At 34.5% G+C, this 24939-nt stretch overlaps 1 protein-coding gene across 3 annotated transcripts; it reads right to left on the minus strand.

Moving 5' to 3' along the window:
* Positions 1-82: 82 nt before the first annotated feature.
* LOC149418554 (alpha-N-acetylgalactosaminidase-like) lies at positions 83-23808 on the minus strand. Of its 3 annotated transcripts, none has more exons than XM_089638569.1 (9): positions 23444-23808; positions 21367-21541; positions 19900-20074; positions 19018-19115; positions 14417-14578; positions 13672-13866; positions 12196-12363; positions 2779-2947; positions 87-894 (listed from the first exon to the last, which is right to left on the minus strand). In XM_089638569.1, the coding sequence occupies exons 1-8, from the start codon at positions 23695-23697 to the stop codon at positions 2807-2809; spliced, it is 1368 nt and encodes a 455-aa protein (XP_089494695.1). In that variant the 5' UTR covers positions 23698-23808; the 3' UTR covers positions 87-894; positions 2779-2806. The 3 variants fall into 3 exon arrangements, with proteins under 3 accessions (XP_089494698.1, XP_089494695.1, XP_089494697.1); XM_089638571.1 differs by having other exon boundaries at positions 89-894; positions 2875-2947; XM_089638572.1 differs by lacking the exons at positions 19018-19115; positions 19900-20074 and having other exon boundaries at positions 83-894.
* Positions 23809-24939: the final 1131 nt, after the last annotated feature.

A 24939-nucleotide genomic window follows, 5' to 3' on the forward strand; every position in this document is an offset into this window, starting at 1 on the left:
TGCAAAATGATGTAATAACATTTAAACATTAGGAAAGACACCAAATGCTTTTTAATATTGTATTTTATTATTATTTTTCGACTAAACAATTTTATCATTACATACATATTCAAAATCAGTAAAGTGTCCAACAGTGACTCTATGGCTTTTATGTTTTCTATTACATTATGGGTGTTGGTTCAAGTCCTAGATTACTCCTTCCTTTCCTTAAACGCATTCCCAAAGACGACACAGACGCTGAGGGAAACCAGAAAGCTCCTGAGATTTAAAAAATTTATATCGTTACAATCATAGAATAAAGAAAAATATTTGCCTAATCAACCCTTAAATTTTTAACACAAAACTGTGTTTACAAAATTCAAATTGGATGGAGATCTACGATGTCAGGCGAGTGTAAGTGGTACGGAGCACTAGGCTATTGGGAAAAAAAAATTATGGATGGCACTTTTTACTCTTTATTCTATGGATCCAATGAACTATAAAGTAAATGTTTAATTTTTCATTAAAAAATAAAAAACAAATTCAGATAGCAACAGAAGTCTTCATATTTAATACAGCTTGTCATTGTAATATTATGTACACAAATTAACTATACATTTGCAAGTAGAAAAATAAATATATCATGTAAGCAATAAAATGTTTAAATGCATACAAAGGTACATGGTACATCAATAAAATTACTAGCACTGATATGGTAAATTCGTAAACGCGTGGCAGCTCAGGTAGTAACACCGATAAAGGTAATATTCATATTGTGCCAGTATACATAATAATATTACGTATTCAATTTGCAGTCTTTATGTTTACTTTGAAATTACAGTAATCCAATGGTTGTCTAAACAAAGGTTGTACTATTCTAGACAAGTAAAACTTGAAATTTATAGAAGACCACATCTGAAAAAAAAAAACGAGCGTTAAATTTTGTGACAAATGATAATTTATTGCCGAATTCTAAAATATTTGTAAAATCTGTTGACAAATAAATATTTGCAATATCTGTTGACAAATAAATATTTGTAATATCTGTTAACAAATAAATATTTGTAAAATCTGTTGACAAATAAATATTTCAGTATCTCTTATTAATACAAATAAAAGAATTCATCATGTTTTTTCGTTTACATATTCAATAATATTATTTACTTTACAATTATTTTTTTTATTTATAAACAAGTTCTTCTGTCTTATTATTATTACGTGAGACAACTGTTTCGCCTTCCGAAGGCATTATCTTTTATATTTCCATATTGGTACTTATAGTGAAAAACAAATTCTTTTTATTTTTATTATCTAGACCCTTTACCAATTTAAAATTATAAATTACCCTTTAAATTAGCTCCCAACTATCGTACTGTTTAAATTTGACTAAGTAAGGTGTATCCAAATGAATAATTTGGATAACTCAGGGTTTTCTTGTTGCTGCATTATTATTTTACTAACTTGTAATCAATTTGTTTTCATTATATATAAATATATTGTCTGCAAGTGGCCTCTCAAGTAATTTGATAATGCCTTCAGAAGGTGAAATAGCACAACTGTTTTTTTTGTAAATTGAATAATAATACTATTCAATACATAAAAGAAAAAACTTCAAATTAAAATGGAGTTCCACAAATTAAACTTGATAAAAATAAATAAATGTCATGATTTTTTTGCTCTACGAAATTTGCATTAATTAATAGAAATAAACAACAAAAAAGTGAAAACACCTGAGATCAGATGTTAATTTCACCTCTCATCTCACTTGATTACTTAAAAGCTATAACTTTCTGTGAGCACTAAGTTTGCCTACTGGCTAAATAAAAAAAGAAAGTTAAACAAGTAAAAGGTTATCTCGTCCTCCATTTGGTAAGAATTTATTTTTACTCCGTGCCACTCTTCTGAATTCTTAAATGTATTGCTAATAGACCCATGAGTGTAAGCATGATCTATCTAATGAGAAATTCCAGTGAAAAAAATTATGACCCTAAAATAAATTCATAATATAGAACAACAAACATCAATTCTGAATGTTTTATTGTTTATAGTTCCGTCCACAATAGCCCATTTGAACTAGCGAAAGGGCAAAATAGAGTATATGTGCTTTCCCATCAATGTTCAAGTATATATTAACTTACTTGCTAGTTCTAGCGAATCAGCGCGTTGTGCGGGCGTCGTGTGGACGGAATAAATTAATATTAGTACATTATAGCAATAAATTGATTTTGAAAATTTAAAACCTAACAGATTTAAACGCTCCTTTAAAAATCCTGTCGCGATCGAGAAGCCATTTTGGGGAAATATGTGAGATTGACAACTATGGGATCATCATCTGGTTCAAGCGTTTAAGCCCTCAGGACTCTGGCATATTTTGTCAGAAGGTCGGAGTATTTCCACTTTGCAATTAAATCCAAATAAATGGAATATTTCTGAATGTATCCGAAAACTAAAAACTGTTTTTGAAAGGTGATGAAATACGCTTTCAAATCTTTGATTGAATATAAAGATGGTGTTTACCCTTTCTAACACTGTTTAGTTCATATTTCTGTATTCAGTAAGTGAGACACAACAATTTCTACGAGACCGTATAAGCTGTTCTCAATAGCGAACAAATTAGCCTGGGCGGGTTAACATTTAAAATTGGGCCAGTTTTAAAAACATAATAAACCATTCTATATTGATATTTAAGTAAGAAGGTAAATATTTAAAAAAAAAAAACTATAAAGTTGACTGAAATTCCTTTTTCAATAAGTAAATAGACAACTTTGAACTTGGCTGGTTTGTTTGAACACGGATTACCTTGTACTCGACGTTCAGAGTCCAATCCTCAACGATGAATGGGTGACCACAAGTCAATAAAGAAGTCATTAATATTATGTATTGTAATGAACATACCCATTGGTTTAACTGTTACATTAACGTATCCTCTGTCAGTTATGTTTCCCATCTCCTTATTGGCAAAGAGGTCCTAAAAAATCATCCTCGTATTAAAATGCGACAGAATTCAATAAACATTAAAAATCAAACATTTCAATATTCCTAAATATTTTTATTATTTCGTATGACAGTACGTTTGCCTTTAAATTGTACTGTCAAACTACACTCTGAAGACGAAATAGCAATCATATTTTATAATGAACATACATACTACAATTTGAATCTTATTTGATTTAAAAGAATAAATAAACTAAACAAATAATTAAATTGTCACTTCTATCAGGTGTTCATTTAGTAAAGTTAATAGACAGTAAACAAGATATTATATAATAAAAATATTGACAAAAATGATGAAACATTTAAAATCTTATTAATTTATGCAAACATTTCAGCATTGTTTTGTCAAAATTCATTGGAAGAGAAAATAAATGTCATTAGTAGAAAAAAACTTTCTAAACTTTTCCAGTAGTTTATAATTTAGTAGTCGACTCAGAAAGAAGAGGAGGAACCAACAAACATAAATTATTCTCAACCATTCAATGGGGAACTTTCTACTGCCTTGCCCGTGACCTGAAAACTTGTTCAAATTTACATCTCAATATTTAGTCATCATAATTACAGAGTCAATTCATGACGGCGTGTTATACACGACTTGTGTGGGCTATTTATTAAATGAATTGATTCATTTGTCACGTTTTAGCTAAGGTCAAGTGGAATGCTAAATATGATGTTCTTTATTGTATCTACTTGAAGGCATTAATCATTAGAAAAATTGTATTTTTAAAACTCTAATTTATGCACTAATACAAAACTTAACCAGTAAAAAGTAGGTAAGTGTATAATGTTCCTAATCATGTTTAGTAAAGAACAGCATGATAAATTCATACAAAAGTACAGCAAATAATAAAATTAGTAAGAACGTAACATTTTGTCAGTAAAGTATTTTTAGTATTATTGCGTGTGAGGGTACTTTCAAAAAGCTGTCCACAATGACACATTTAATAAACCATTCATTCACTAATCACATTAGTATTTATTTTTTTTAATTTAAATGAAAAATTACATAGTTTTAAACCACTTTATTACACAAATTTACAAATAGCCAACTAGTTTCGGTTATTTTCGAGACCGTAATAATATACAAACTACATAGTATAATATGTTTATTTATTTAGTAATTTTCCATTTAAATTACAATGTCAAGCCACAAGTCAAGTTTTCTTCGATAATTTTTTTTTAAATTAAAAATAATTCAACTGTAATAAAGCAAAGTTCGAAAGACAAAACACTCTCAGAAAATAGTTATTGCTGGATTCATCTTTCTTCCATCTTAATTATAAAGCAGTAATCAGTGTGCTGAAGCAGTAATAACTATTTGGCATAGTGAAATATTCACAGCTTTTTGTATCAGAAGTTTCTTGGTCAACGCGAGGTATGTCACTTTAGACTATTCAAATTCAACAACCAAAAAATAAAAGAAGAAACAATAGTCAAACGGACACTATCTGCCGTTTGTTCCATATTTATCAATAAACTAGCTTTGCTGTGGCTCAATCTGTCTGTGTAGATAGAGAAACAATAGCGCGTGTTGCTTTTACGTCCAACAGATGGCACTGATTTTCAAAAAACGCATGTTTTTACCTGTCACAGTGATGCCTATAAAATATAGGTATATAAAAACACATCCGTATTCGAATGCAACATTGTGTCAAAATTTCAAAGCAATAGGTGAAGAACTTTTGGAGATTTAAGCTTTTTAACAAATAAACATTTACATTTTTATTTATATACATAGATTGTTTCGAAAAAAGAATGTAAACAGTCAGGCAAAGCCGAGTAACAAAACAAGTTATTTATTAATCAATATTTGATATAATGCAATCACTGTTGCTGATCATTTTTTTAACAAAATAAGATCTAAGCAGTTTTTTAGTTGTCAAAATGGGTTTTCCACTATTATCACGCGACTAGCAGTGCGCGGGGCCCGAATTCGATAGTTTTCGGTCCTTCGGCTTTAGAGCTAAAAAAGTGGAACCAATTTTTTTGCTTTGTGTCTCATCTAATGAGAATATTCTGAATTCTCGACAAATCAGTTTCAATTTTGAAAACTAACAATTAAGAATTCTCCAAACAAACACTTCCAATTTTTTAAATGTTGACACAATTCAAAGCAAAAGTTCTTGAGTTATTGAATCGGAGTTACAGACAGAGGCACAACCGAAATTAGTATTTTCAATTGTAGAAAAACTAATGGTTGATTAACACTTTACAATAAACTTGCTTAATATAATATGTAGTCACAAAGAGACAAGTCGAGGTGAAGATGTTTTTTTTTCCAAATATGGAATTTAAATTATCACCTTGTAAGTTTGTTTAAGAAAAATGTTAAGTGGAAGATAACGATACGACCAGAAATTTTATCAGCTTTTCATTTTCCAATATAATTTTGTGCTAACGTGTTTATCATTCTTCCTCTCCTCATTTTAATAAACATGTGTAATCTCTTGTTCGCCAGCGTATCCTTAAGGACGCTAAAAATCATTTCTCTGAGTGTATCTAGCTTTTTTGGGGAAACTACTTATGGAAGATTATATACTACTTTTTTAATAAATATTTAAGGCGATGCCATACGTAGTAATGCGAAATCATGTGTTTTTGGTTTGAAAATTTGGTCGCCTAGAAATGTTTCAGATGCTTTAATTAAATACTGCGAGTAGAATACATCTTGGCCTTTGAAATAATCGAGTATTTTTTAGATAAGTCTTTTTATAAGTCCAGAAAAAAATAATGTAAAGGCCTATGAAAACTGCTTTAAAGTTTCAAAATCTCCTACTTACGAACCCATTTTCGGTTATGATTTTATTGTATAATGTGACAAATTAAGTTATTTATAAAATGATCGAAAAACATTTAAATATTCATGCCTGAACATCCACAAAATAAAATAAAAGTCACTTTTTGGCCATGTTTTTTTCTTGCATAAATCAAAACAGGTGGATGGTGTTAAGCGGGAATTTAAGCCTTATCGCCATCTACGTAAGGTGTGTTATTGATAGCGTTTCGATTCAAAATATTGCACGACGTAGTGCATCGTCTTAAATTCTGTAAATTGAACTTCATTCGAGAATGGAAGATACCCTCAATATCGCCCTAATCGAAAAGTTGCTTCAAATGACCATAGCTATGTAATAATAATATATATATATATACATATATATATATATATAAATCGACATGTTTCAAAATCAATGGTATCTTTGTATATGTTTATCCTGACGAAGAAACCATTGGTTTCGAAACATGTCGATCCTTTTTGATTAAATGGTGGTGTATAAGAAGAATTTCATTTCATATAGTTAAAATAACGCCACAAAGTGATTTTACAATGATTGAAGAAATAATAATAATAATATTTGGATGATTTGCATGGTGCCATTTTCAAGAGTGCTGTGCGCAGGGCTGGCCCTATGCGGGCGCAATTAGAGCAGTCCGCTCCGGACGCCGAATTGTAAGACACCAAGGTGCTGATAAAACTAACATATCACCATTGAGATTATTTTTCATAAAAACAGGGCTACACAAAATTCAAATCATTCAAACGTTATTGATTACCGTGATCACCTACCTACCTACCTTGTACCATCCCTTCTACAAAAAGTCGGTGACAAAGATACAATTAGGTACCGTCTAAAATTATCTCAATAAAACCATTTTTTTTTTTTTTTTTTTTAATATTTGAAAACATATATTTTTACATAGATAAGTATACAGGATAAAAAAAGATATAAAACAATAGAAATTAAAGTAGCCTTTCCTCACCATAAAGAGACAATGCTCTTGTGTTTGGTGAGGGAATTCTAGTTCAATTATGTACATGTTAGTATTAAGGTAAATAATTTATAAAGAAACAACACAAGATTTAAACAATATTACTTCTAGATGTAAGTAGTAATCCATAACTCAATATTTCCAGTATCTAGAATAAGTTTTTTTTCCGCAAATGGCCGAGACACAAAACTTTTTCGAATTAATGATTCAATCATACAACCACACAATTCACTATTATCATTTAGAACACGTTGGCGAAGTATCTATCTTATTTTGGGGATTTATTTTTATTTATTTCAATTATGATTAAAAAGTAAATCGCAGGTTAATAATATTCAATAAGAATTCGACTTCAGTATTCAAACTCAAAGCAGCGCGCGCATACTATCCAATGGATTAGTAATAGAGTATACGATTCTGTGCATTATACATATGAGCATTAAAGACGGTTTTTGTACGTTGGATGCTGTCATTAATATCGTATAAAGTTGACAATGATATTAGCTTGCGGGTCTCAGTACGCATGCGTGGAAAAAACGTATGTTCTAGCATTTTGGATATGGTTTACAGATCGCTTCCACACCACAGTATTATTGCTTGTATACATGTGTTTTATGCGTTTCACAGTATTTGAGAATGTATGTGTATTTAGACTCGCCCACGCTGCTTGTATTGTGTCATTCGTTATGCGTACACAGAAACGGGACGATAATATGCACGATGACTGAATATTTGTATAATTTTTTACGTCATTTTTGTAAAAAAAATCATATTAAGGTGTAGAAATATTAAAATATTTAAATTGCAGTATTTACTCTAAAATGCAAGGGATGTGGAGCATCCACAGCATCTATGGATGGACCGCGCCTGCTAGGCGTCTATTAGTTTTGACAAGGGGCTCCATAATTTTACTCGCACCAGACGCTGTTTGACTCAGGGTCGGCCCTGGCTGTGTGTACAGTAGTCAGCGTATTATTATGCTTAAATTTCCAATACAAAACTGTGTTTCATCATTATTACGATGTCAGGCAAGTGTAAGAGGGTCAGAGCGCATGCTAAATAGGCTAGAACCAAAAGGTATAAAGTCAGTGGCGACATTGGTTTTCATTCAAATCTACATTTTTTTATTTTATTTGAATACCGCCAGAGTCCCAACTGCTCCCAATTGTCTGGAACCAGTTAGAATACGGCATCCCAATTAGGGTATGTTGTGAGACTGAAGGTAGAGGGGAGGGGGAGTACATCAACCTGACAATTCTGAAAGTTAGTCTTTCACCAGGGTGATACTGAGAGTATCTTGCACTCTGGAACAAATCGCAAATATATTATTTTTAATGAATTATGTATTAATTATAGTTGAGAGCCTACCTCTTGACCATGGACCATTGTTTTTTTATTCCGTACCAATTGCCAGGCACTTTGAATACTTTGTAGTATAACATATTATGGTCACTCTGCCATGAAGTTCGTCATTTATTTATGAATAGGGTTGCCTTTTACGTAAGGATATAAAAGTATGACACAATACACATAAAATGTAATACAGAAAAGAAACAATATAAAGATTGCGCAAATCAGTAAAACATGAAGTAATGGTCTGCTTGAAATATATCTATATATATAAAAATCTCGTGTCACGGTGTTTGTGGTTGCACTCCTCCGAAACGGCTCGACCGATTTTTATGAATTTTTTTACGTGTAATTGTTTGGTATGAGAATAAGTTTTAAAGTATAGTATGTATATTTCATACGGTTAGGTGAATAGGGTGTCCCTATCCGGAATTTTTTTTCTGTTTTTTTGAGAAAAAATATTTTTTGTATTTTTTTATTATTTGGTGTCAAAAAATATCTATAACCTTAAATTTTCACCCTCCTACCCTCGCCCTACCATTTTTTAATCGTGATTTTAGTATTTATGTACTTGTGAAAAAATTTAACCATCGTTCATATTTCAAAGAGAATGAAAGTATTTACGTTGTTGAATAATAGATGGCGCTGCGTTCGCCTCATCGAACATTCATCCACACATTTGCAAGTCATTCACGAGAAGCGTCGCAACAGTTTGACATTTCATTTGGCATTTGTTATGTATCACAACGCAGTGCGTGCATAATTTTGTACAATTTATTTTAATTTATCTATTTGTGTGCATGTATTACAGTGAACAATGCCAGCAAGACGCAAGGGGGCCCATTTGGGCCGTCGAACGAATAAAGCAACAAACCAGCGAAATAGAAGAGCAGAAAGAACAGACATACAAATCCAACAAGATACTGAGAATGTGCGTGTGAGCATGTTGCAATTGCGTAAATCTCAATCTCAAGAGGTACGAGCTGAATGAACTCAATTTCTTTTTTTTTGTTTCTGTGGCGTTGAGAGAAACAATCCAGAATTTTCTCATTAATAATAAACAGCTCGACCTACTTAGGTACCTACTTTCGAGTTACTACTGACAGCCGAAATCGTAAACAAAACAACGCGGCCTACCTACGACAATACGTCGCAGTCGGTCTGGCACATTACGACAACTCGCCAGAAGGTTCGAGCCTATCGCCTATGCGTTAAGTTCCCGAAAGACCCAGACTGAGCGAGTGTCTCCGATTTAGTTGCAATATCACCTACCTACTGTCGCCGCCGGCCGTATAGTATAAATAAGCCCGACGCAGCGAGCAGTCAGTCAGTCATCAATCTGCCGTCAGTTTACAAATCTCGCGAGTGACAACCGGCGCGTCCCGCGCCCCCGCGAAGGACAATACTCCCGGCTTCGCACGTACACATCATGGACTCCATCGGGACATCATCTTAGTACCTTGGCCACCGTCCCTGGCCAGCGCTACACGGATTACAGCGCCCTGGTTCCAGCGTCTCTGACCAGCGCTTCATCCACGCCACCATGACCACCACGAGGACACGCAGCATCCTCACTGGTCTACGCAGCTCCCGCTCAACCGCCTACAAGGTCCACCGCACTTTCGGCCTTCCAGTCAGCACTGGAGTACCTGAAGACCCATGTTCTTCGCCAGTGTCTGACCGTCATCGAGTCCCGGTCACCAGCGCCGACTCACTGACCCGCGCTTGACCAGCCATCACAGCCAGCATCCGGTGAATACATCTGTCCTACGTCAACTCTCATCACGGCAAACTGACTCAATAAACACTGTGACCTTCACGATACGTCTTTTATTTCGTGCCTCTCACCTGATCTCTAAACTTCATTCATCTTTCTGCCATAGATCCCATCCGGGACACACTTACAATACATTAGTTATTTTTTATTTAACAACCGATATATTCACTATAAATAATTTATATGGCAGAACAACGTTTGTCGGGTCAGCTAGTTATGTATAATATTGTAACTTCCAATTTGAATGAATTAAAAATAAAATCACAATGGCCCTTGTGAAACTTATTAACATACACATACCTATTAATTTACAACATCAACAATCAACAATCTATTAATTTACATACATAAACAGTAAACACTTATAATTTTGTAGAATGTAAATACAAAGGCACTTGCGATGTTTATCGCTATGCCAAATTGGTTATCCACCAAGTTATAAAAAAAACGTAAAAATCATGCTCAATAACTTATACAAACTTATTATCTAAAGCAGCAAATTTGTTATTCTTTAGTTTTGATGTAAATAAAATAACGAACTACTGAAAACAGCTTTTATCTATCTATATAAATAAAAATGTACACGTTTGTTTGTTCAAAATCGATAATCTCCAAAAGTTCTTCACCTATTGCTTTGAAATTTTGACACAACGTTGCATTCGAATATGCGTGTGTTTTTATATACCTATATTATATGGATGTCACCTGTGACAGGTAAAAACATGCTTTTTGTGAAAAACAGTACCATCTGTTGGATGTAAAAGCAACAAGCGCTATTGTTTCTCTATCTGCACACGACTGAGCCACAACAACGCTTGGCGGGGTACAGCTAGTAAATAAAAGATAACCATACTATTGGCCATGAGAATGTTTTATGAAAACGTACAAAAAATAAGAATGATGGGTTTTTTTACACCCTTCTCAACTTTAGTTATTACATCTTTTATTTTTTCAGTTGAAAAAAAATTAAAACCTCTTAACTAGTGGTCACAGAGAGGCAACTGTTGAAAATAAAATATTGTTAGGTGGTGAACTCGTACTCTTAACTGAAATCCCCAGCACTTTTTCGAATCAGATGCAGAGAATCAAAATTCAGCGTATACTTCTTAAACCGCCAAAACTAAAGTTTTGCCGTGCGTCAGCTAATTCTATTTTCGTAATAACTTACTTGTTTTCTGCGAAATAGTATTTTTGTAAATTGTACTGTTATGTACTGATATGTGCGGTGTTATAATATGGACGACGATATTATATAGTAGTTTCCCCAGAATAGCTAGCTATACTCGGAGAAAGATTTTTAACAGTATCGTTATGGAGATGCTGGCGAACTAAATGTTAAGAGATAAGAAAAGAGAAGGGGGGTGATTTTTAGAAATTTTATGTTGTTCCCCTTGTTTCGAAAGTAAAGTGTGCAAAGTTTCATCAAATTCATCAAGCCACGCCAGCCATCACATCGCCATATTTTTAATATATGTGGATAATTTAATTTGAACAACTAAAAAATTTAGAGCACACAATACATTAACATTTTTTTAAAACTCACAAAAATGACTTGCGAGCTACAATAATTATGAGTTTGATCTAAATGATGTACTATGTTATGGATTGTTTATGTTATAATAAATATAATATATTTACCATAATATTTGTTACCCTAAAAATTCAAACAGAAAAATGTGTGCAAATTTCATTAGCCATAGCTCACCTTTCGGGAGTTTCTGCAGCTTTATTTTTTTTTTGTATGCCATTTACTTGTTTTTCTTTCCTAACATACAACTTAACACAGCTAATTCAATTATGTAACTGAGTCTGTAAAAACTCCAAGCAATGCAATAAATTTAACTCGCACAGAATAATATTGTCACATACACATATTAAATGGAAATGGGAACTGAGGGAAATGGTAGGACCATTAATGGGACACTGCCATCTCAGGAGACACATGCAGTTGTTGGGATTGGAAAACACCAACAGATGCAGGAAATGTGAAGAGGATGAAGAGACTCCAATTCACCTTTGGTGCCAATGTCCCGCTCTGTTGGGAACAAGGCTCAGATACCTGGGAAGACACATTGTAGAACCAGAAGACATAGCCACATATCCAATGACAACCCTGGTGAAATTTATTAAAGGGACCGGATTACTGTTAAAGGAATGAGGTAAAATGGGAGATAGTACAATGGGCCTATGGCCTAAGTGCTCACGGGAACCTTACGTCAAACGTCTCATATATTAAAAAAAAGGGAATATAATGATAAATTAATATTTATGAAATGTAAATAATACCATTTTATGGATATGATGATGATAAATGATGCACTCACTGTAATTAAATATCCATAGGGGTTCTCCAATTCCAAATTATTCAAATCTAAAGTGATGGTTTTCACAGCTTTACCGTTCATATTGACAAACGCAAATGCGTAAGAATACCACATCTCACTCAGCACCGGTATAACTTGTCTTCTCCATATTTTTAAACCTCGAAGAGTCTGTTGATTATAAAAAAAATATACAACTCAATTAATACTATTTGTATACGCATATCTAAAATCAATCATAAATACTAAGGCGTAGCTCAAGTCAAAACAATATCTTCTATCCCACCCATTCGTCAAAAGTGACTTATCAGTGTATTCTGGTAAAAAAAATACACAACCTGGCAGCTTTAGCCAAACAAAATTTGAAGAGCTTTTTTCCATGTAATGTAATTCCTTATAAACCCAATTCAGAGAACATAGCCCCAACTAATATTAGAAATTTGTCATGCAGGAGGTGGGGCATAAGTAGTATTGCATTCATTTCACTGTGTTGCATAATCCGAAATCGAGTCACCATCTTTTTATGTTCTTAGAAAACATAACTCGTAATTTATATGACGATTGATAAATCAATACATTTATTTCACGAGTGGACAATAAAACTATTTTAACGGCTAAATAAAAGACTATTCAAATTTCGTGCATAAATTAATTTTGTTGATAGTTTGTGTCCCCTGTAAAATTGTATTATGCGGGCTACAAGATATTGGTTTGTCATGAGCGATACACAGAATAATATGTGAGCGATATGTACAACAGATGCGCATAGTAATCATTGAAAAGTGGGAAACGATACGGGGAGTTCTGATTATTCTGTGGTACTTCTGATCAGTATACGGTGGCAATGGTTGTGGTTATAACTCATGGAATGTGGATCACTTTTGACTAAAATAAAATTATCTTAGTTTTTATGAGGTCATAAAGTAGTTCACGGGGCTGGTAAAAATGTAGGAAAACCACAAGAGTAAAATATACATGGCATCGGAAAACTAGTGGTACAATTGCGAAACTAATGGAACGCCAGAAACTGGAAAAATCATAATTGGAGTAGATCCGGCTCCAATAATTACTGATGTAGATTCCTCAGTTTCCCGCTTGTGCCTCTAGTTTCCGAACACCGTGTATAATATCTTATCAAGTGGGTTCCGAATTAGGCAATTTTTATATTAGTTTTCAAGGGACTGAAAAAACACTAATTCTCAAGCGTTGAAACTTCAAGCGTGAAAAATACGGGTTAAGACCAAACTGTCCCAACTGTCAGGAGCCAGTGGGACTGTGGCATTCCCAATTGAGGTACGTTATGTAGCTAAAGAGAGAGGAGAAGAGGGCGGACAGGAATTACCTGGTTATTCTGATCTCTATGGTGGTTTTACTGTATCTGCGACATCTGTGGAGGGTTGCATTCATTTGTTCTAGTTGACTGACTAGAAAGCTGACGAACATAAAGTGCTTCTAAATGTTTAGATTAGTGTAAATAACCTTCAATAGCCCCCCCTGCATCCCCAGAGGGTCCTGGTCCACTGCTATCACATCAACGTTCTGCAATATCCTCCTCATCTCCTGGGGAATGTTGCCCAAGTCATTGGACATGATTAGAGGAGCCGCTAGTATCGACCAAACTGCCATTTGCACCCGGCTCTGACCTTCATTTAGTCCAGGATTACCAATCATAAGCTGATTGATACAAGGAAATATATGTTTAATTTTTATTTGTTACTTGAGATAAGGTTAGATAACATAAACAATATTATTTAAAAAATGCAAATAATTATTGATAATAGTTATCTTAATGTTTTACATTCAAATGTACTTATAACAATATTATATGATTTCACGCGTTAAGCAACGCAATAGTTTCTAATGATTTGTTTTATTGAATTATAATCGAACATTTGTCACGTAACACAACTTTAAAATTTGTAGGTACATATTTGACATTATAAATAATATACTATAGAAATTTTGTAAATCTGGAGATGGTCGCGAAAAACTATTTGGAAGACTTTGTATAACTTTGGTACCGCCTTCCCGGGAACCATTTATTAGATAACCAACACTTCTTCCATAACTGGTTGAAAGAAACCTTCTAACCTCTCCAGCCAGACTCTTATATTAATATTAAGTATGCATATTTACTTGGTATGTATTTCAACGATTTTGGTTATGTATCGACAAATTTCCAGAGCGGGATTTACAACTCCAAGACTCGTAAATATACTCATACCATATCTGGATCATTCCAGTGACCCGGCCCAGCGAGAGAAGCCATCATTTCACTGTGCTCTCCGTAATAATTAATGATTAATTTTATGTAATTCCAGGAAGGTTGAATGTCGTGATAATTCCTCCATAAATTGCAATGTTTCTTTATCTGCTCGTAGTCGGGCTGTAATAAATTTTAATTGTTAACATTTTGCAATAATAATAAAAGAAAGTCATTAGTACAAAATCACGAAGAAACCACTTAATTATCTTTTCATAAAGTTTGATCACGAGTTGCACGATAGCACAGATTTGCATGTATTCCATAAAGGCTGCAAAGCATACCTTAAGAAAATGACTTGGAAACTTTTTATGACGAAGTAATATCTTGCATCTAATCCTAGAAAACACTTCCTTGCAAATAGAGTAGTGGATGCTTGGAACAAACTCCCACAACATGTCATCGATGCAACAAATATAAATCAATTCAAAGCTCTATTGGATTCACATTTGGAGAGAAGAAAGGACTTAGTTCAAACTTAAAACAACTCAATTACTGGCAAACTTGTTGTGAAATCAGATATGAGCGCATCAGCAGAATGCTGCCTGCTCATTACATTATAATAATAATATTTTGAGTTAAAAAAAGATGAATTGCATTAGAATGTTTATAGGTAAGCAACTTTTGCCTTAATTTGTCAAACCTGGCCCCATCCATCAACAGAAGATAATAAAGAGGGTTTTTCAGCCAACAAAACATTAAATGTTTTGCATTTACAGTTGTAAAGACTGCAGCCTACCTGTTCATAGAGCTACGCACATCACTGGTAGCATAAATTAACTTGTAAGGAAATATGAAATTCTACTATGTTCTTATCTGCCCGGTAAATTTACCGACCGTGGATTAAAATTAGGTTTATCGGAATATCTAAACAGATTAATGGCCTAGATACAATGATAACCGTATTCAAGCATATAAGAAGCAAGCTGGAGTATGCTAGTGGTGTATTGATTCCACACCAAACTAAATACATAAATATGCTGGAATAACTCGAGAAAAAATCCATCAGGTAATAACTAATCTGAGATTCATAGACTTACGTACAGCGAAGAGGTTTAGCCTGGAAACCAGATTTTATGCAAATCTTGCAATACTTAATTTAACATAATTCTATTAGTGCATTCCTCTTGGAATGCTGTGGATCATACGTGCCTGATAACTTCAGCAACAGTCGTCATCACAACTTGTTCAAGATACCACACGGCAGAACAGATGTTTTAGCACAGCATAGCATGACAAGAGTAATGGTGCTATTGAATGAAATTTCAATTAATATTCAATTAATCCAAAAATAACCTTAAAAACTTTTTTTGTGCAGGAAAACTATCTTCCGAAATATTAAAATACTAGCTGACGTGTACCCGGAGTTACTGGGGGTTATCCTTAGGAGGTAGATTCCATCAGGGACTTTTCTGTAGACCCTTTTAAGATATTAAATTCCGTAGTACTTAATTTGGATGTTTCTCATAAGGTTTAGCCAGCGTTAGCACAATGTAGTGCCCGAAAATATATTTTTACGACTTGATTATAAAACATCAACTTTTCTCTACTTTATATAAATATAACATGCATGAATCATATATGTAAACCATCCAGAAGAAATTCTCTAAATGATAGTGAAAACCTTATCAAAATCCGTTGCATAGTTTAGAAGAACTAAGCGCACAAACACACAGACGCGGATAACAACTTTATTTTATACTATTTAGAAAAGATATCTTATACTGTAAATGGGCTATTAATCTGTCATACAATAATTTAATGGAGATTTAAAAAATACAAATAACCTTCATTAATCACAAGACAAGTGCATTTATTGTTTTATAAACATTCATATCTTTGAAGAATGTAAAAATCTCATCTTATGAATCTTAACCTTAACCTAACATTTAAGATAAGAGAAATTAAACAACTTCTCAGAAGGTCCAACAAAAAAGGACCCTTAGCACAAACAAATAAACAATAGTATACGTCAACTGAATATTATGCTTTATTTAGTGGAGGTCAACTACTGTTTGTTCTTTGGTGATGTGCAGTCATACTATATAATTGATAAAATCTTTATAGATGGGTTTGTGCTAGGAACCTGACATACAGAAAAACTTAAAAATCCAGATATGTAACTAAATAATTAAACTCATTTGAAAAGCTGATTACATTGTCTACATAACATTTTTTATTCTTAACACTAGCTGGCGTGTAGCTGGCATTGCTGGGGGTTATCCTTAGTAGATAGACATTTACCAGCATGAACTTTTCTGTAGGCCTGTTCAAGATATACAATTCCGTAGTACATTATTTTGATGTATCCCGTAAGGTTTAGCCAGCGTTAGCAATGTAATGGCCTGAAAATATTTTTTTACGACTCAATTACAAAACATTGACTTTTCTCTACTTTCTATAATTATAATATATATGTATTATATATATAAACCTTCCGGAAGAAATTCTCTGAATGATAATGAAAACTTTATCACAATCCGTTGCGTAGTTTAGAAGAACTAAGCGCACAAACAGACAGACACGGATAGCGACTTTATTTTATACTATTTAGAGATATGACTATTGGTTTCATCAGGGAACACAGAATAATTTATTTTTTATTTTTATGTAAATATTACACAAGCTCCCTGCCAGCCGGAACCAGTGAGACTATGATATCCCCAATTGGGGTATGTTGTGAGGCTGAAGGTATAGGGAGGGGAAGGAAGTGGGAAAGAGGAAGGAGGTAAAGTACCTAGCTATTCAGATCTGGTCACTAAACACTGCTAAAGCCATTTCAAGCATTGTTTTCATTCTGAAAGGTGGTGTTTCACCAGGATGATAATGTAAGAATCTACAACTCTGGTATAAATTTCAAATATATTTTATAAACAACAGCTTTAACTTCTTAATGCCGATGCTAAATTTTCGTCACGCGTCAGCTGATTCCATTTTCGTAATAACATACTTATTTTTCCAAATTATGTTTCTCAAAAATGTACCGTCTTACCAGGTAATGTATTCATATCTTTATATATATGAGGCGTATCCAGAAAGTAAGTGTACTGAGGCTCTCACGACCGAATGAATTTTATTTTCGATATGTTGGTTACACTTACGTGTAGCCTGACTCTTCCCCTCCGAAATGAGACCTGTTCAAGGTCGGTACGTTGAGAAGTGTCGACGCGACAACACGTTTCGTGAAAAATGTCAATCCAATCTCCCGCCAAGTGCGAAATACGCGGCGTCATCCGTTATCTCGTTTGGAAGGAAAAACCTCCGTTTGAGGTTTATAATGAGGTTAAAACTGCATATGGTGATAAAGCTATGAATTGTACGAGTGTGCACAAGTGGTATCGCGAGTTTAAAAACGGTTCTCACCTCTTCACCCTCCGCCAAAAAGTTCAAAACCACAATTTCAGCCAAGAAAATCGTGGAATCCGTGTTTTGGGACTGTCAAGGCATAATTTTGATTGAATATCTGCCTCAAGGGGAGACCATCAACTCTGCAAGATACTCTGAGACCCTAAAAAAATTGCGGAAGGCGATTCATAACAAGAGGAGAGGCATGCTGACAAAGGGAGTCAGCCTGCTGCACGACAATGCCAGACCACACACGGCCAACGCCACGAAGGAACTGCTTGCTTCGTTTAAATGGGATGTCCTAAACCACCCCGCGCATTCCCCTAACCTAGCACCTTCAGATTATTATCTCTTTACCTCCCTGAAGCTGTACATGTGTGGAAAAAGGTTTTCAACCGACGAGGAGGTAAAGGAGGAGGTGGAAAAGTGGACGAAGGGGTTGGCGGGAAACTACTTCGAGGAAGGCATCAAAAAGTTGATCCCCCGCTTCACCACCTGCATTGAGAGGAATGGCGACTATGTCGAAAAATAGCTTACATATGTACTACGGTAACCATGTAATTTTTTTGTTTCAATAAAAAAATTTGTAACCTACAAAAATTCAGTACACTTACTTTCTGGATACGCCTCGTATATAATCTACCATTATATAATATGTTTTTAATTTGGAAGGCGGGTTTGGGTAACTATTTATTGGATAACCAACGCCACTGCCATAGGTGGTTCCATACCCCAAGTGGTTCGCTGCATTTGGTGATTTAGTAGGGGTGCCCGGGTTCATCGGGTGAGGTGCCGTGGCGTGCCGGATCGGGAAGGCTGGTTTGGGGAGACCCTTTGACCTCTCCAACTGGTCTCTCAACCCATCGCCTTGCGCCGCAGTGGGAGGAATATATTCATATGTCCGTCACTCCTGGACACACTGATCCCTAGATTCCTACCTAACCCTCATACCCTTTACCTTCCCAGAAATTCCTCTCCTTCCTTTTCTTTAAAAAAGACCTTCCACACAGCATCACAAAAGATAACATTGGCCCTGAGGGAAATTATTTTCCTCAAGGCCTCCTATGGGGGTTAACAATAGTCAGTTATATTCAGAGAAATGATTTTTTAAACATATCCATAAGGATTTGCTGGCGTTCAAGAGGTTAAAAGAAATGTTATAACTCAGGTGAAAGCGGGTAATAAAACTATTAGGTAATGGTACAAATTAAACTTACTGCAATTTTAAAAATATGCTCTTGATAGTAAGGCCAGCTGCATGAAAACACTATCGGTCTCCCGGCGTCGTTAAGTTCTTTACTGAATTCAAGATAACCTACAAAAAAATTCAGCAATTAAGAAACTTCCCAGTTCTAAAAATAATGTTATGTACCGCGCATGTAGATGGCATAATGCTGCAATACATAATATAATGTTATGTGCCGCCCATGTAGATGGCATAAAGCTGCAATTACATAATATAATGTTATGTACCGCCCATGTAGATGACAAAATGCTGCAATACATAATATAATGTTATGTACCGCCCATGTCGATGAAATAAAGCAGCAATACATAATATAATGTTATGTACCGCCCATGTAGATGGCATAAAGCTGCAATACATAATATGTGTTCAATAGTTCAACTTCTCAACTAATTAAATTAGTTTTACAAATTGAAACATGCAACAATAGGGAGTGGAAAGCACCAATAGTTGTAGGTAATGTAAAGAGGATGAAAGAAAACCGATTCATCTATAGATAAGGTCCTGCCTAGATGGGAAGAAAGCTTAAGATACTTTTGGGAAGCCACATTGTAGAACCATTACCAAACACTCATACTTGGAATATCAAGGATAAAATGTCAATCGCCTGGTGTACACCGGCATAATTTCCTAATAACTTTCGCGGGGATTTCCCTGTAAATAAATACAGTACTGTGACTTTTGAAAATCGGAATTAAAATATTTCACTTGGAATTTTGCGATGTGTTTTTTCACAAAATAAAAAAAACATATTTGCAAGTTAGAATAACAATAAAATCGAGGCAAGTGCAGGAGCTACTAGCAAATCCGTTGTGGATTTCTTGGCAAATAATAAATAAATATACACATTTACCAGAATCAAGTTCATCGGACTGTGTGAAGCATCCATCTAGTTTCAGATAGTCTACATCCCACGATGCAAAGAGTTCAACGTCCATCTTCACATGGCCCTTAGAGCCTGCATAGTGTTCACACGTGAATTCTCCATAATTTTCATAAATACCAAACTTCAGCCCGACAGAGTGGACCTAATAAAAACAAAATTGTGTTACAGGGGAAAATTTTAAAATTTTATATGTAGTTGGCTTTACTTGTTGAGTGAAACATATTATGGCTTAAAAACATACAATCATATATATCAACACCGATTCTGAATACCCATATAGGTTTTATTACATATTGTTAATTATACATAGAATTAATAAACTGTAATTCAAAAACAATTAAAACCGTAAGAGACTAAACGCCCTGTGATTGGTCGCCAGGTTCTGACAGAACTTACACTGCTAGCTCACGGGTCTGTCGACCACATGCATTAAGAATGCGGACACTTTTGTCCCAAGTTGTGCTGCTTAGACTCGCACACAGTTCACCACTATCGCACGCAGTATTATTTCAAAATAATACATGTCTTTTGGAAATCTTGCTAAATATATAAATTAGAATTTGTTTATTTCATACCAACCCGAGTGGGATTTACTCACTGCTAATGAAACAAATGACCAAATGAAAAAAACCGAGTTACGTATGAAAGTCGCGCGTACCCCGCTAAATTTCGATCGTTTAAAAAAATGCTAACTTTAAAAATTATTTTAACTACGAAATCGACACAAAACCACACAAAAAAAATTCACTGGAATTCTTTATTGTCGATGAGACTATGGCACCCCAAATGTTGGGGGACTTTGTGAGTGGATAGAATATCTGGGATAAGATGATTTAGGTTGAGAAACACCTTTCCGAACCTCTGGTGCATAAATTACAACATTCACAGCAAATCGGGACACACTCTTAACAAAAATCAATAATATGGAAAAAGAAAGGCACATAATCAAGTAAATTAAACACTTGAGTCAGCATGTCAAGTCAGTATGAATGTGAATGAAGCATGGAGTGTGTCAAAACCGAGTTGTGTACAGTCCACCTTCACTGCCAACCCTACAATGTATGATGTAAAACGTTAGTTAATTAAGGAAGGAATAGATTCACAAAGACATCAGTGCAGCTGGCCAAAAGCGAAACAAATCGCAAACAATTTAACTGGTAACCCCAATATCTACAGAAGCGACTTCAGAAAGCTCAAACAAGTTTATATCTGTTTTGTCTAAAGATATCGAGAAAGTGTTAACAGTTAATTCGTTTTCTCCGCATATTTGAGCAATCAGCAACTATCTGTGTACACAGATGTTTCACTAAAACACATACATTGGTCAAAATGTGCCGCATGTTGGGATAATTGTGTTGAAAAGGCCAGCATTGTAAGAGTACAACATCATCAGGGAAGAGCTACTTTAATGATTAATTTATTGGACTTACTTACATGGTCAGAAATATATTTAATTCCTTGTGGAAACCTCTCCCAGTCCGGCTGCAGTCTTCCGTACTGATCTCTGTCTCTCTGCATCCAGCAGTCATCAATTATGATATATTGGTAGCCCACATCAGCATATCCATCAGATACTATCCTGTCAGTGACCTCCAGCATCAAACGTTCACTGGATGGAAAAAGAAAACAAAAAAAATTGTTTCATATTCTGCAATAAGTTAAGTAATTAAAAATATTTATGGTACTGCTACTGGACGGACCGCTGAAACTTCTCCTTCCATTATATTAACGACATATATATGTCAACTCATATGACATTATGGCGGGAAGGGTTCGGTGAGGTTTTTAGGTGAAAAACTGACACTAAGCCCTTCTCGGCAAAAGCTATTACGCCCTCCACATGATGGCCCACTGCACCCACTGGGTTCAGTCTACAGCTTCTGGTGCCCTCTCACATCATAGGTTAGCAACCATCAGGGAATCGGCCTTGAACAACTCAAGGCAACTGAACTAGTACCAGTAATATAAGTTTCGAAGCCATGAAGTCCAACGTCCTTTCATAAACCACATCTTTCACCAAACTTCCCCCGTATATTATGTAGGTAAATGAGTTGAGTAACCTTGCATTTTTCGTCATTCACAAAGTGACCAAGATATATGAGTTTTGTTACTTCAAATTTAGCCACTCAATTTAATCTCTAAACTTTTTAATGTCACAACTGCTTCCAAAAGTCTGGAGCCAGTGAGAGTGTAGCATCCTCAATTGTGGTATGCTGTGGGACTGAAGGTAGTAGGGAAGAGAAAGAGATGGGAAAGAAGAAGGTGGAAATGTACCTGGCTCTTCAGATCTGGTCACCAAACACAGCTAAAGCCATTTCAAGCAACGTTTTAATTCTGAATGGTGGTTTTACACCAAGGCAATAAATACTGAGAGTATCCTCAAGTCTGAAACGTGCCACAAATATACTATATATTATTTTAAATGAGTAAATTGTGAAAAAACACAAATTAATCAAATAATATTTACTGGTATGCAAGGATTGAACCCGCGTCCTCCGGCTTGCTAGGTGAGAGCCTTACCCCCGACCACTGAGGCCATCATCAACAATATAAACAAATTAATCATTTTGAGGATTCAACCCTGGTGAACTTTATAAAGGGGACCGGGTGACTGTTAAAGGAATGAGGTAAAATGAGAGATAGCACAATGGGCCTATAACCTAAGTGCTCACGGGAACTGTATGTAAACTGTCTCCGCTCTATAAAAAAAAAAAGAGGATTCAACTATAGATCCACAATACCAAAGCTTCTAACTTCGTGGCTATTCGAGAACAGCGTAAACAGATGACAATATTATTTTTTTACTGTACAAGCAGGGGGTATAACACCGATCGAAAATTGAAACCGTGAATATTGTGACGTCATATTGTTGCCTAACATATCCACCAATGAAAACTATGAAAGTCTATGGAATAAACAATAAAAAAAGTTTTCCATTGGTGTATAGTGTAATAAGTAGGCTCCAAATGAGAATGGTACTGACTAAATATTGGCATATCTATGGTTTTTTAGGACCAATTTGTTTAATTCAAAAAGCCCGAAGATATCGATCTAGTGAATGGTTTATATACGATGCAGGGGCATTAAAGAATCAGATCAGGGGCATCAGATTTAAATTTAGATTTTTCATGAAACAAGTTATATTTTCAATAGGAGTATTGAGTTTATAATTTATGTCTTAAAAATTTGTGCTGTATTTTTTCAATAGAATCCAAGCGAACGTCATACTGTGGTGACCAAATAGGTGAGTTATACTCTATTTGGTTACATACTAATGACGTATTCAACAAAATTTTAAATAAATATATTAAGTCTTTTCTTACTATGTAAATCATTTATTTCGTTGACTGAAATTAAAGTTTAGTTAAATTGAGTTGCAGTTTATTGATGATACACCATTCATGAAGGTTTTTTAGATTACTCTGTGTTATATTCCTCGTTTTTATAATTTTGTTAAAATTTTGTAAGCAGCAAAAAGCAAAACATTAACATCTTAAAACAAATAGTATACCTTAAACATTCATCAGGCTCCTTGACGCAGTCAGTTTTACAGCGGTAACGGCCCCAAGTCATCCATCCCATTGGTGGAGTCAAAGCTAAACCATTATCCAAACCATTAACAGAAAATAAAAATAATTCAATAAGAAAAAACGGAAACCACATTATCTTGTTGATGTGGCAATCCAATAATATAAAATAACTCCTAAAAAAACGTATTTCTTTAAACTTTGATTTTTTTCTATCCCTCTTCCCAGATTTTTTCATTTCCAAATTGACATTTATGCTTCTACAAAGGCGAACTCAAAAATTACAACATCGACTTTCCATTCGAATAAAAGTTACTTTCACGAATTTGACAGATCTTTGACATTTCATTTGTTTACAGTAAATAAAGGTGTTGCTAGTAGCTATCTAAAAAATACCCGATCATCTATATATATATTAAAAAAATACAGTGTGTGGCAAGCCTACGCACGGCGGAAGTGAAACTTTTAGTATTCTTTTCTCACTCTTTTCATTTCATATTATTATTATTCAGAATGCTGTACATTATAGTTTTAAAAAGCATAAATTTATTTATAGGCGTGTTGTTAAGAAATTAACGTTTAACTAGATTCCTAATATTGACATATTTATAAGTAGCATGTGATAAAAAAAATTAAAAGTTATAAAAATATGGGATTCGAACCCGGGTCCTGCATAACGAGTGTCGAACGCTCTGCCTCTAGACCGCGAGGAGAGGTATATCGCGCGACGAGAACCGCGTATACAACGTGTACTCCTCAATTGACTTGTCCCTCGCAAATTTTTGTTTTCAAACACGGCAAATGAATAATATCACATAACGTCTCGTTAACGCTATATATAGGGTCGAATCGAAGATATATCGCCAGTGTGAAGTCAAATCTGTCGTTTTTCAAAATATTTCCGTATTTTTGTAAGTTTTGGAAATGATCTATCGTGTTTTAACAGTCTCATACCCGTATGGAGTCTGAATTTGAAAAACATTTCTAAATTTTTAAAAACTCACTTACGACTGTGTTTTTTACTAAAAAAAACTTGTCACGCACGTCTGCAAGGGTAATTAGTCGCGTTATCGGCCTTGATTAGTAATTTTAATGATTCAAAATAAATATAATTAATCTAAATACCGAGCGACTCGATTTGTAAGCTATATTTCGACCAAAATATCATATAGGTATCGACCGTTACTTCAAGCCAATTACTCGAGTGAACACCTGCCGGTCTAGAGTCTCACTAAATGGATTTAGACATTTCGGGAGACTCTCGGTTAAAATTAACAAATTTATGCAATTTTTTACTACATTATTACAAATCATGTAGATATCTTCTTATATGTATGCCTGACAAAGTCAGAGCACGAGAGCATTTTATCACTTTTCCTCTTATTAAAAAAATCACAAAAAGAAGAAAACAAATAGTTAAAGCGGGGATCGAACCTCGGTTCTTCACGACGACAGTCGGGCGCTCTGCCTCTAGACCACG

Source organism: Hesperophylax consimilis, chromosome 13 (assembly GCF_061612785.1).
Source record: "Hesperophylax consimilis isolate HC1 chromosome 13, BYU_Hcon_1.0, whole genome shotgun sequence".
In the NCBI taxonomy this organism is placed as follows: Eukaryota; Metazoa; Arthropoda; class Insecta; order Trichoptera; family Limnephilidae; genus Hesperophylax; species Hesperophylax consimilis.

Excerpts from the sequence above, each read along its gene's own strand:
- LOC149418554 (XM_089638569.1), bottom strand. The coding sequence starts at position 23,697 with ATGAAAAAATCTGGGAAGAGGGATAGAAAAAAATCAAAGTTTAAAGAA. Across the intron at positions 21,542-23,443 it reads GAGCCTGATGAATGTTTAAG|TGAACGTTTGATGCTGGAGG; the intron begins GTATACTATTTG and ends TTTTCCATCCAG. Across the intron at positions 2,948-12,195 it reads CCTATGGATATTTAATTACA|GACCTCTTTGCCAATAAGGA; the intron begins GTGAGTGCATCA and ends ATGATTTTTTAG.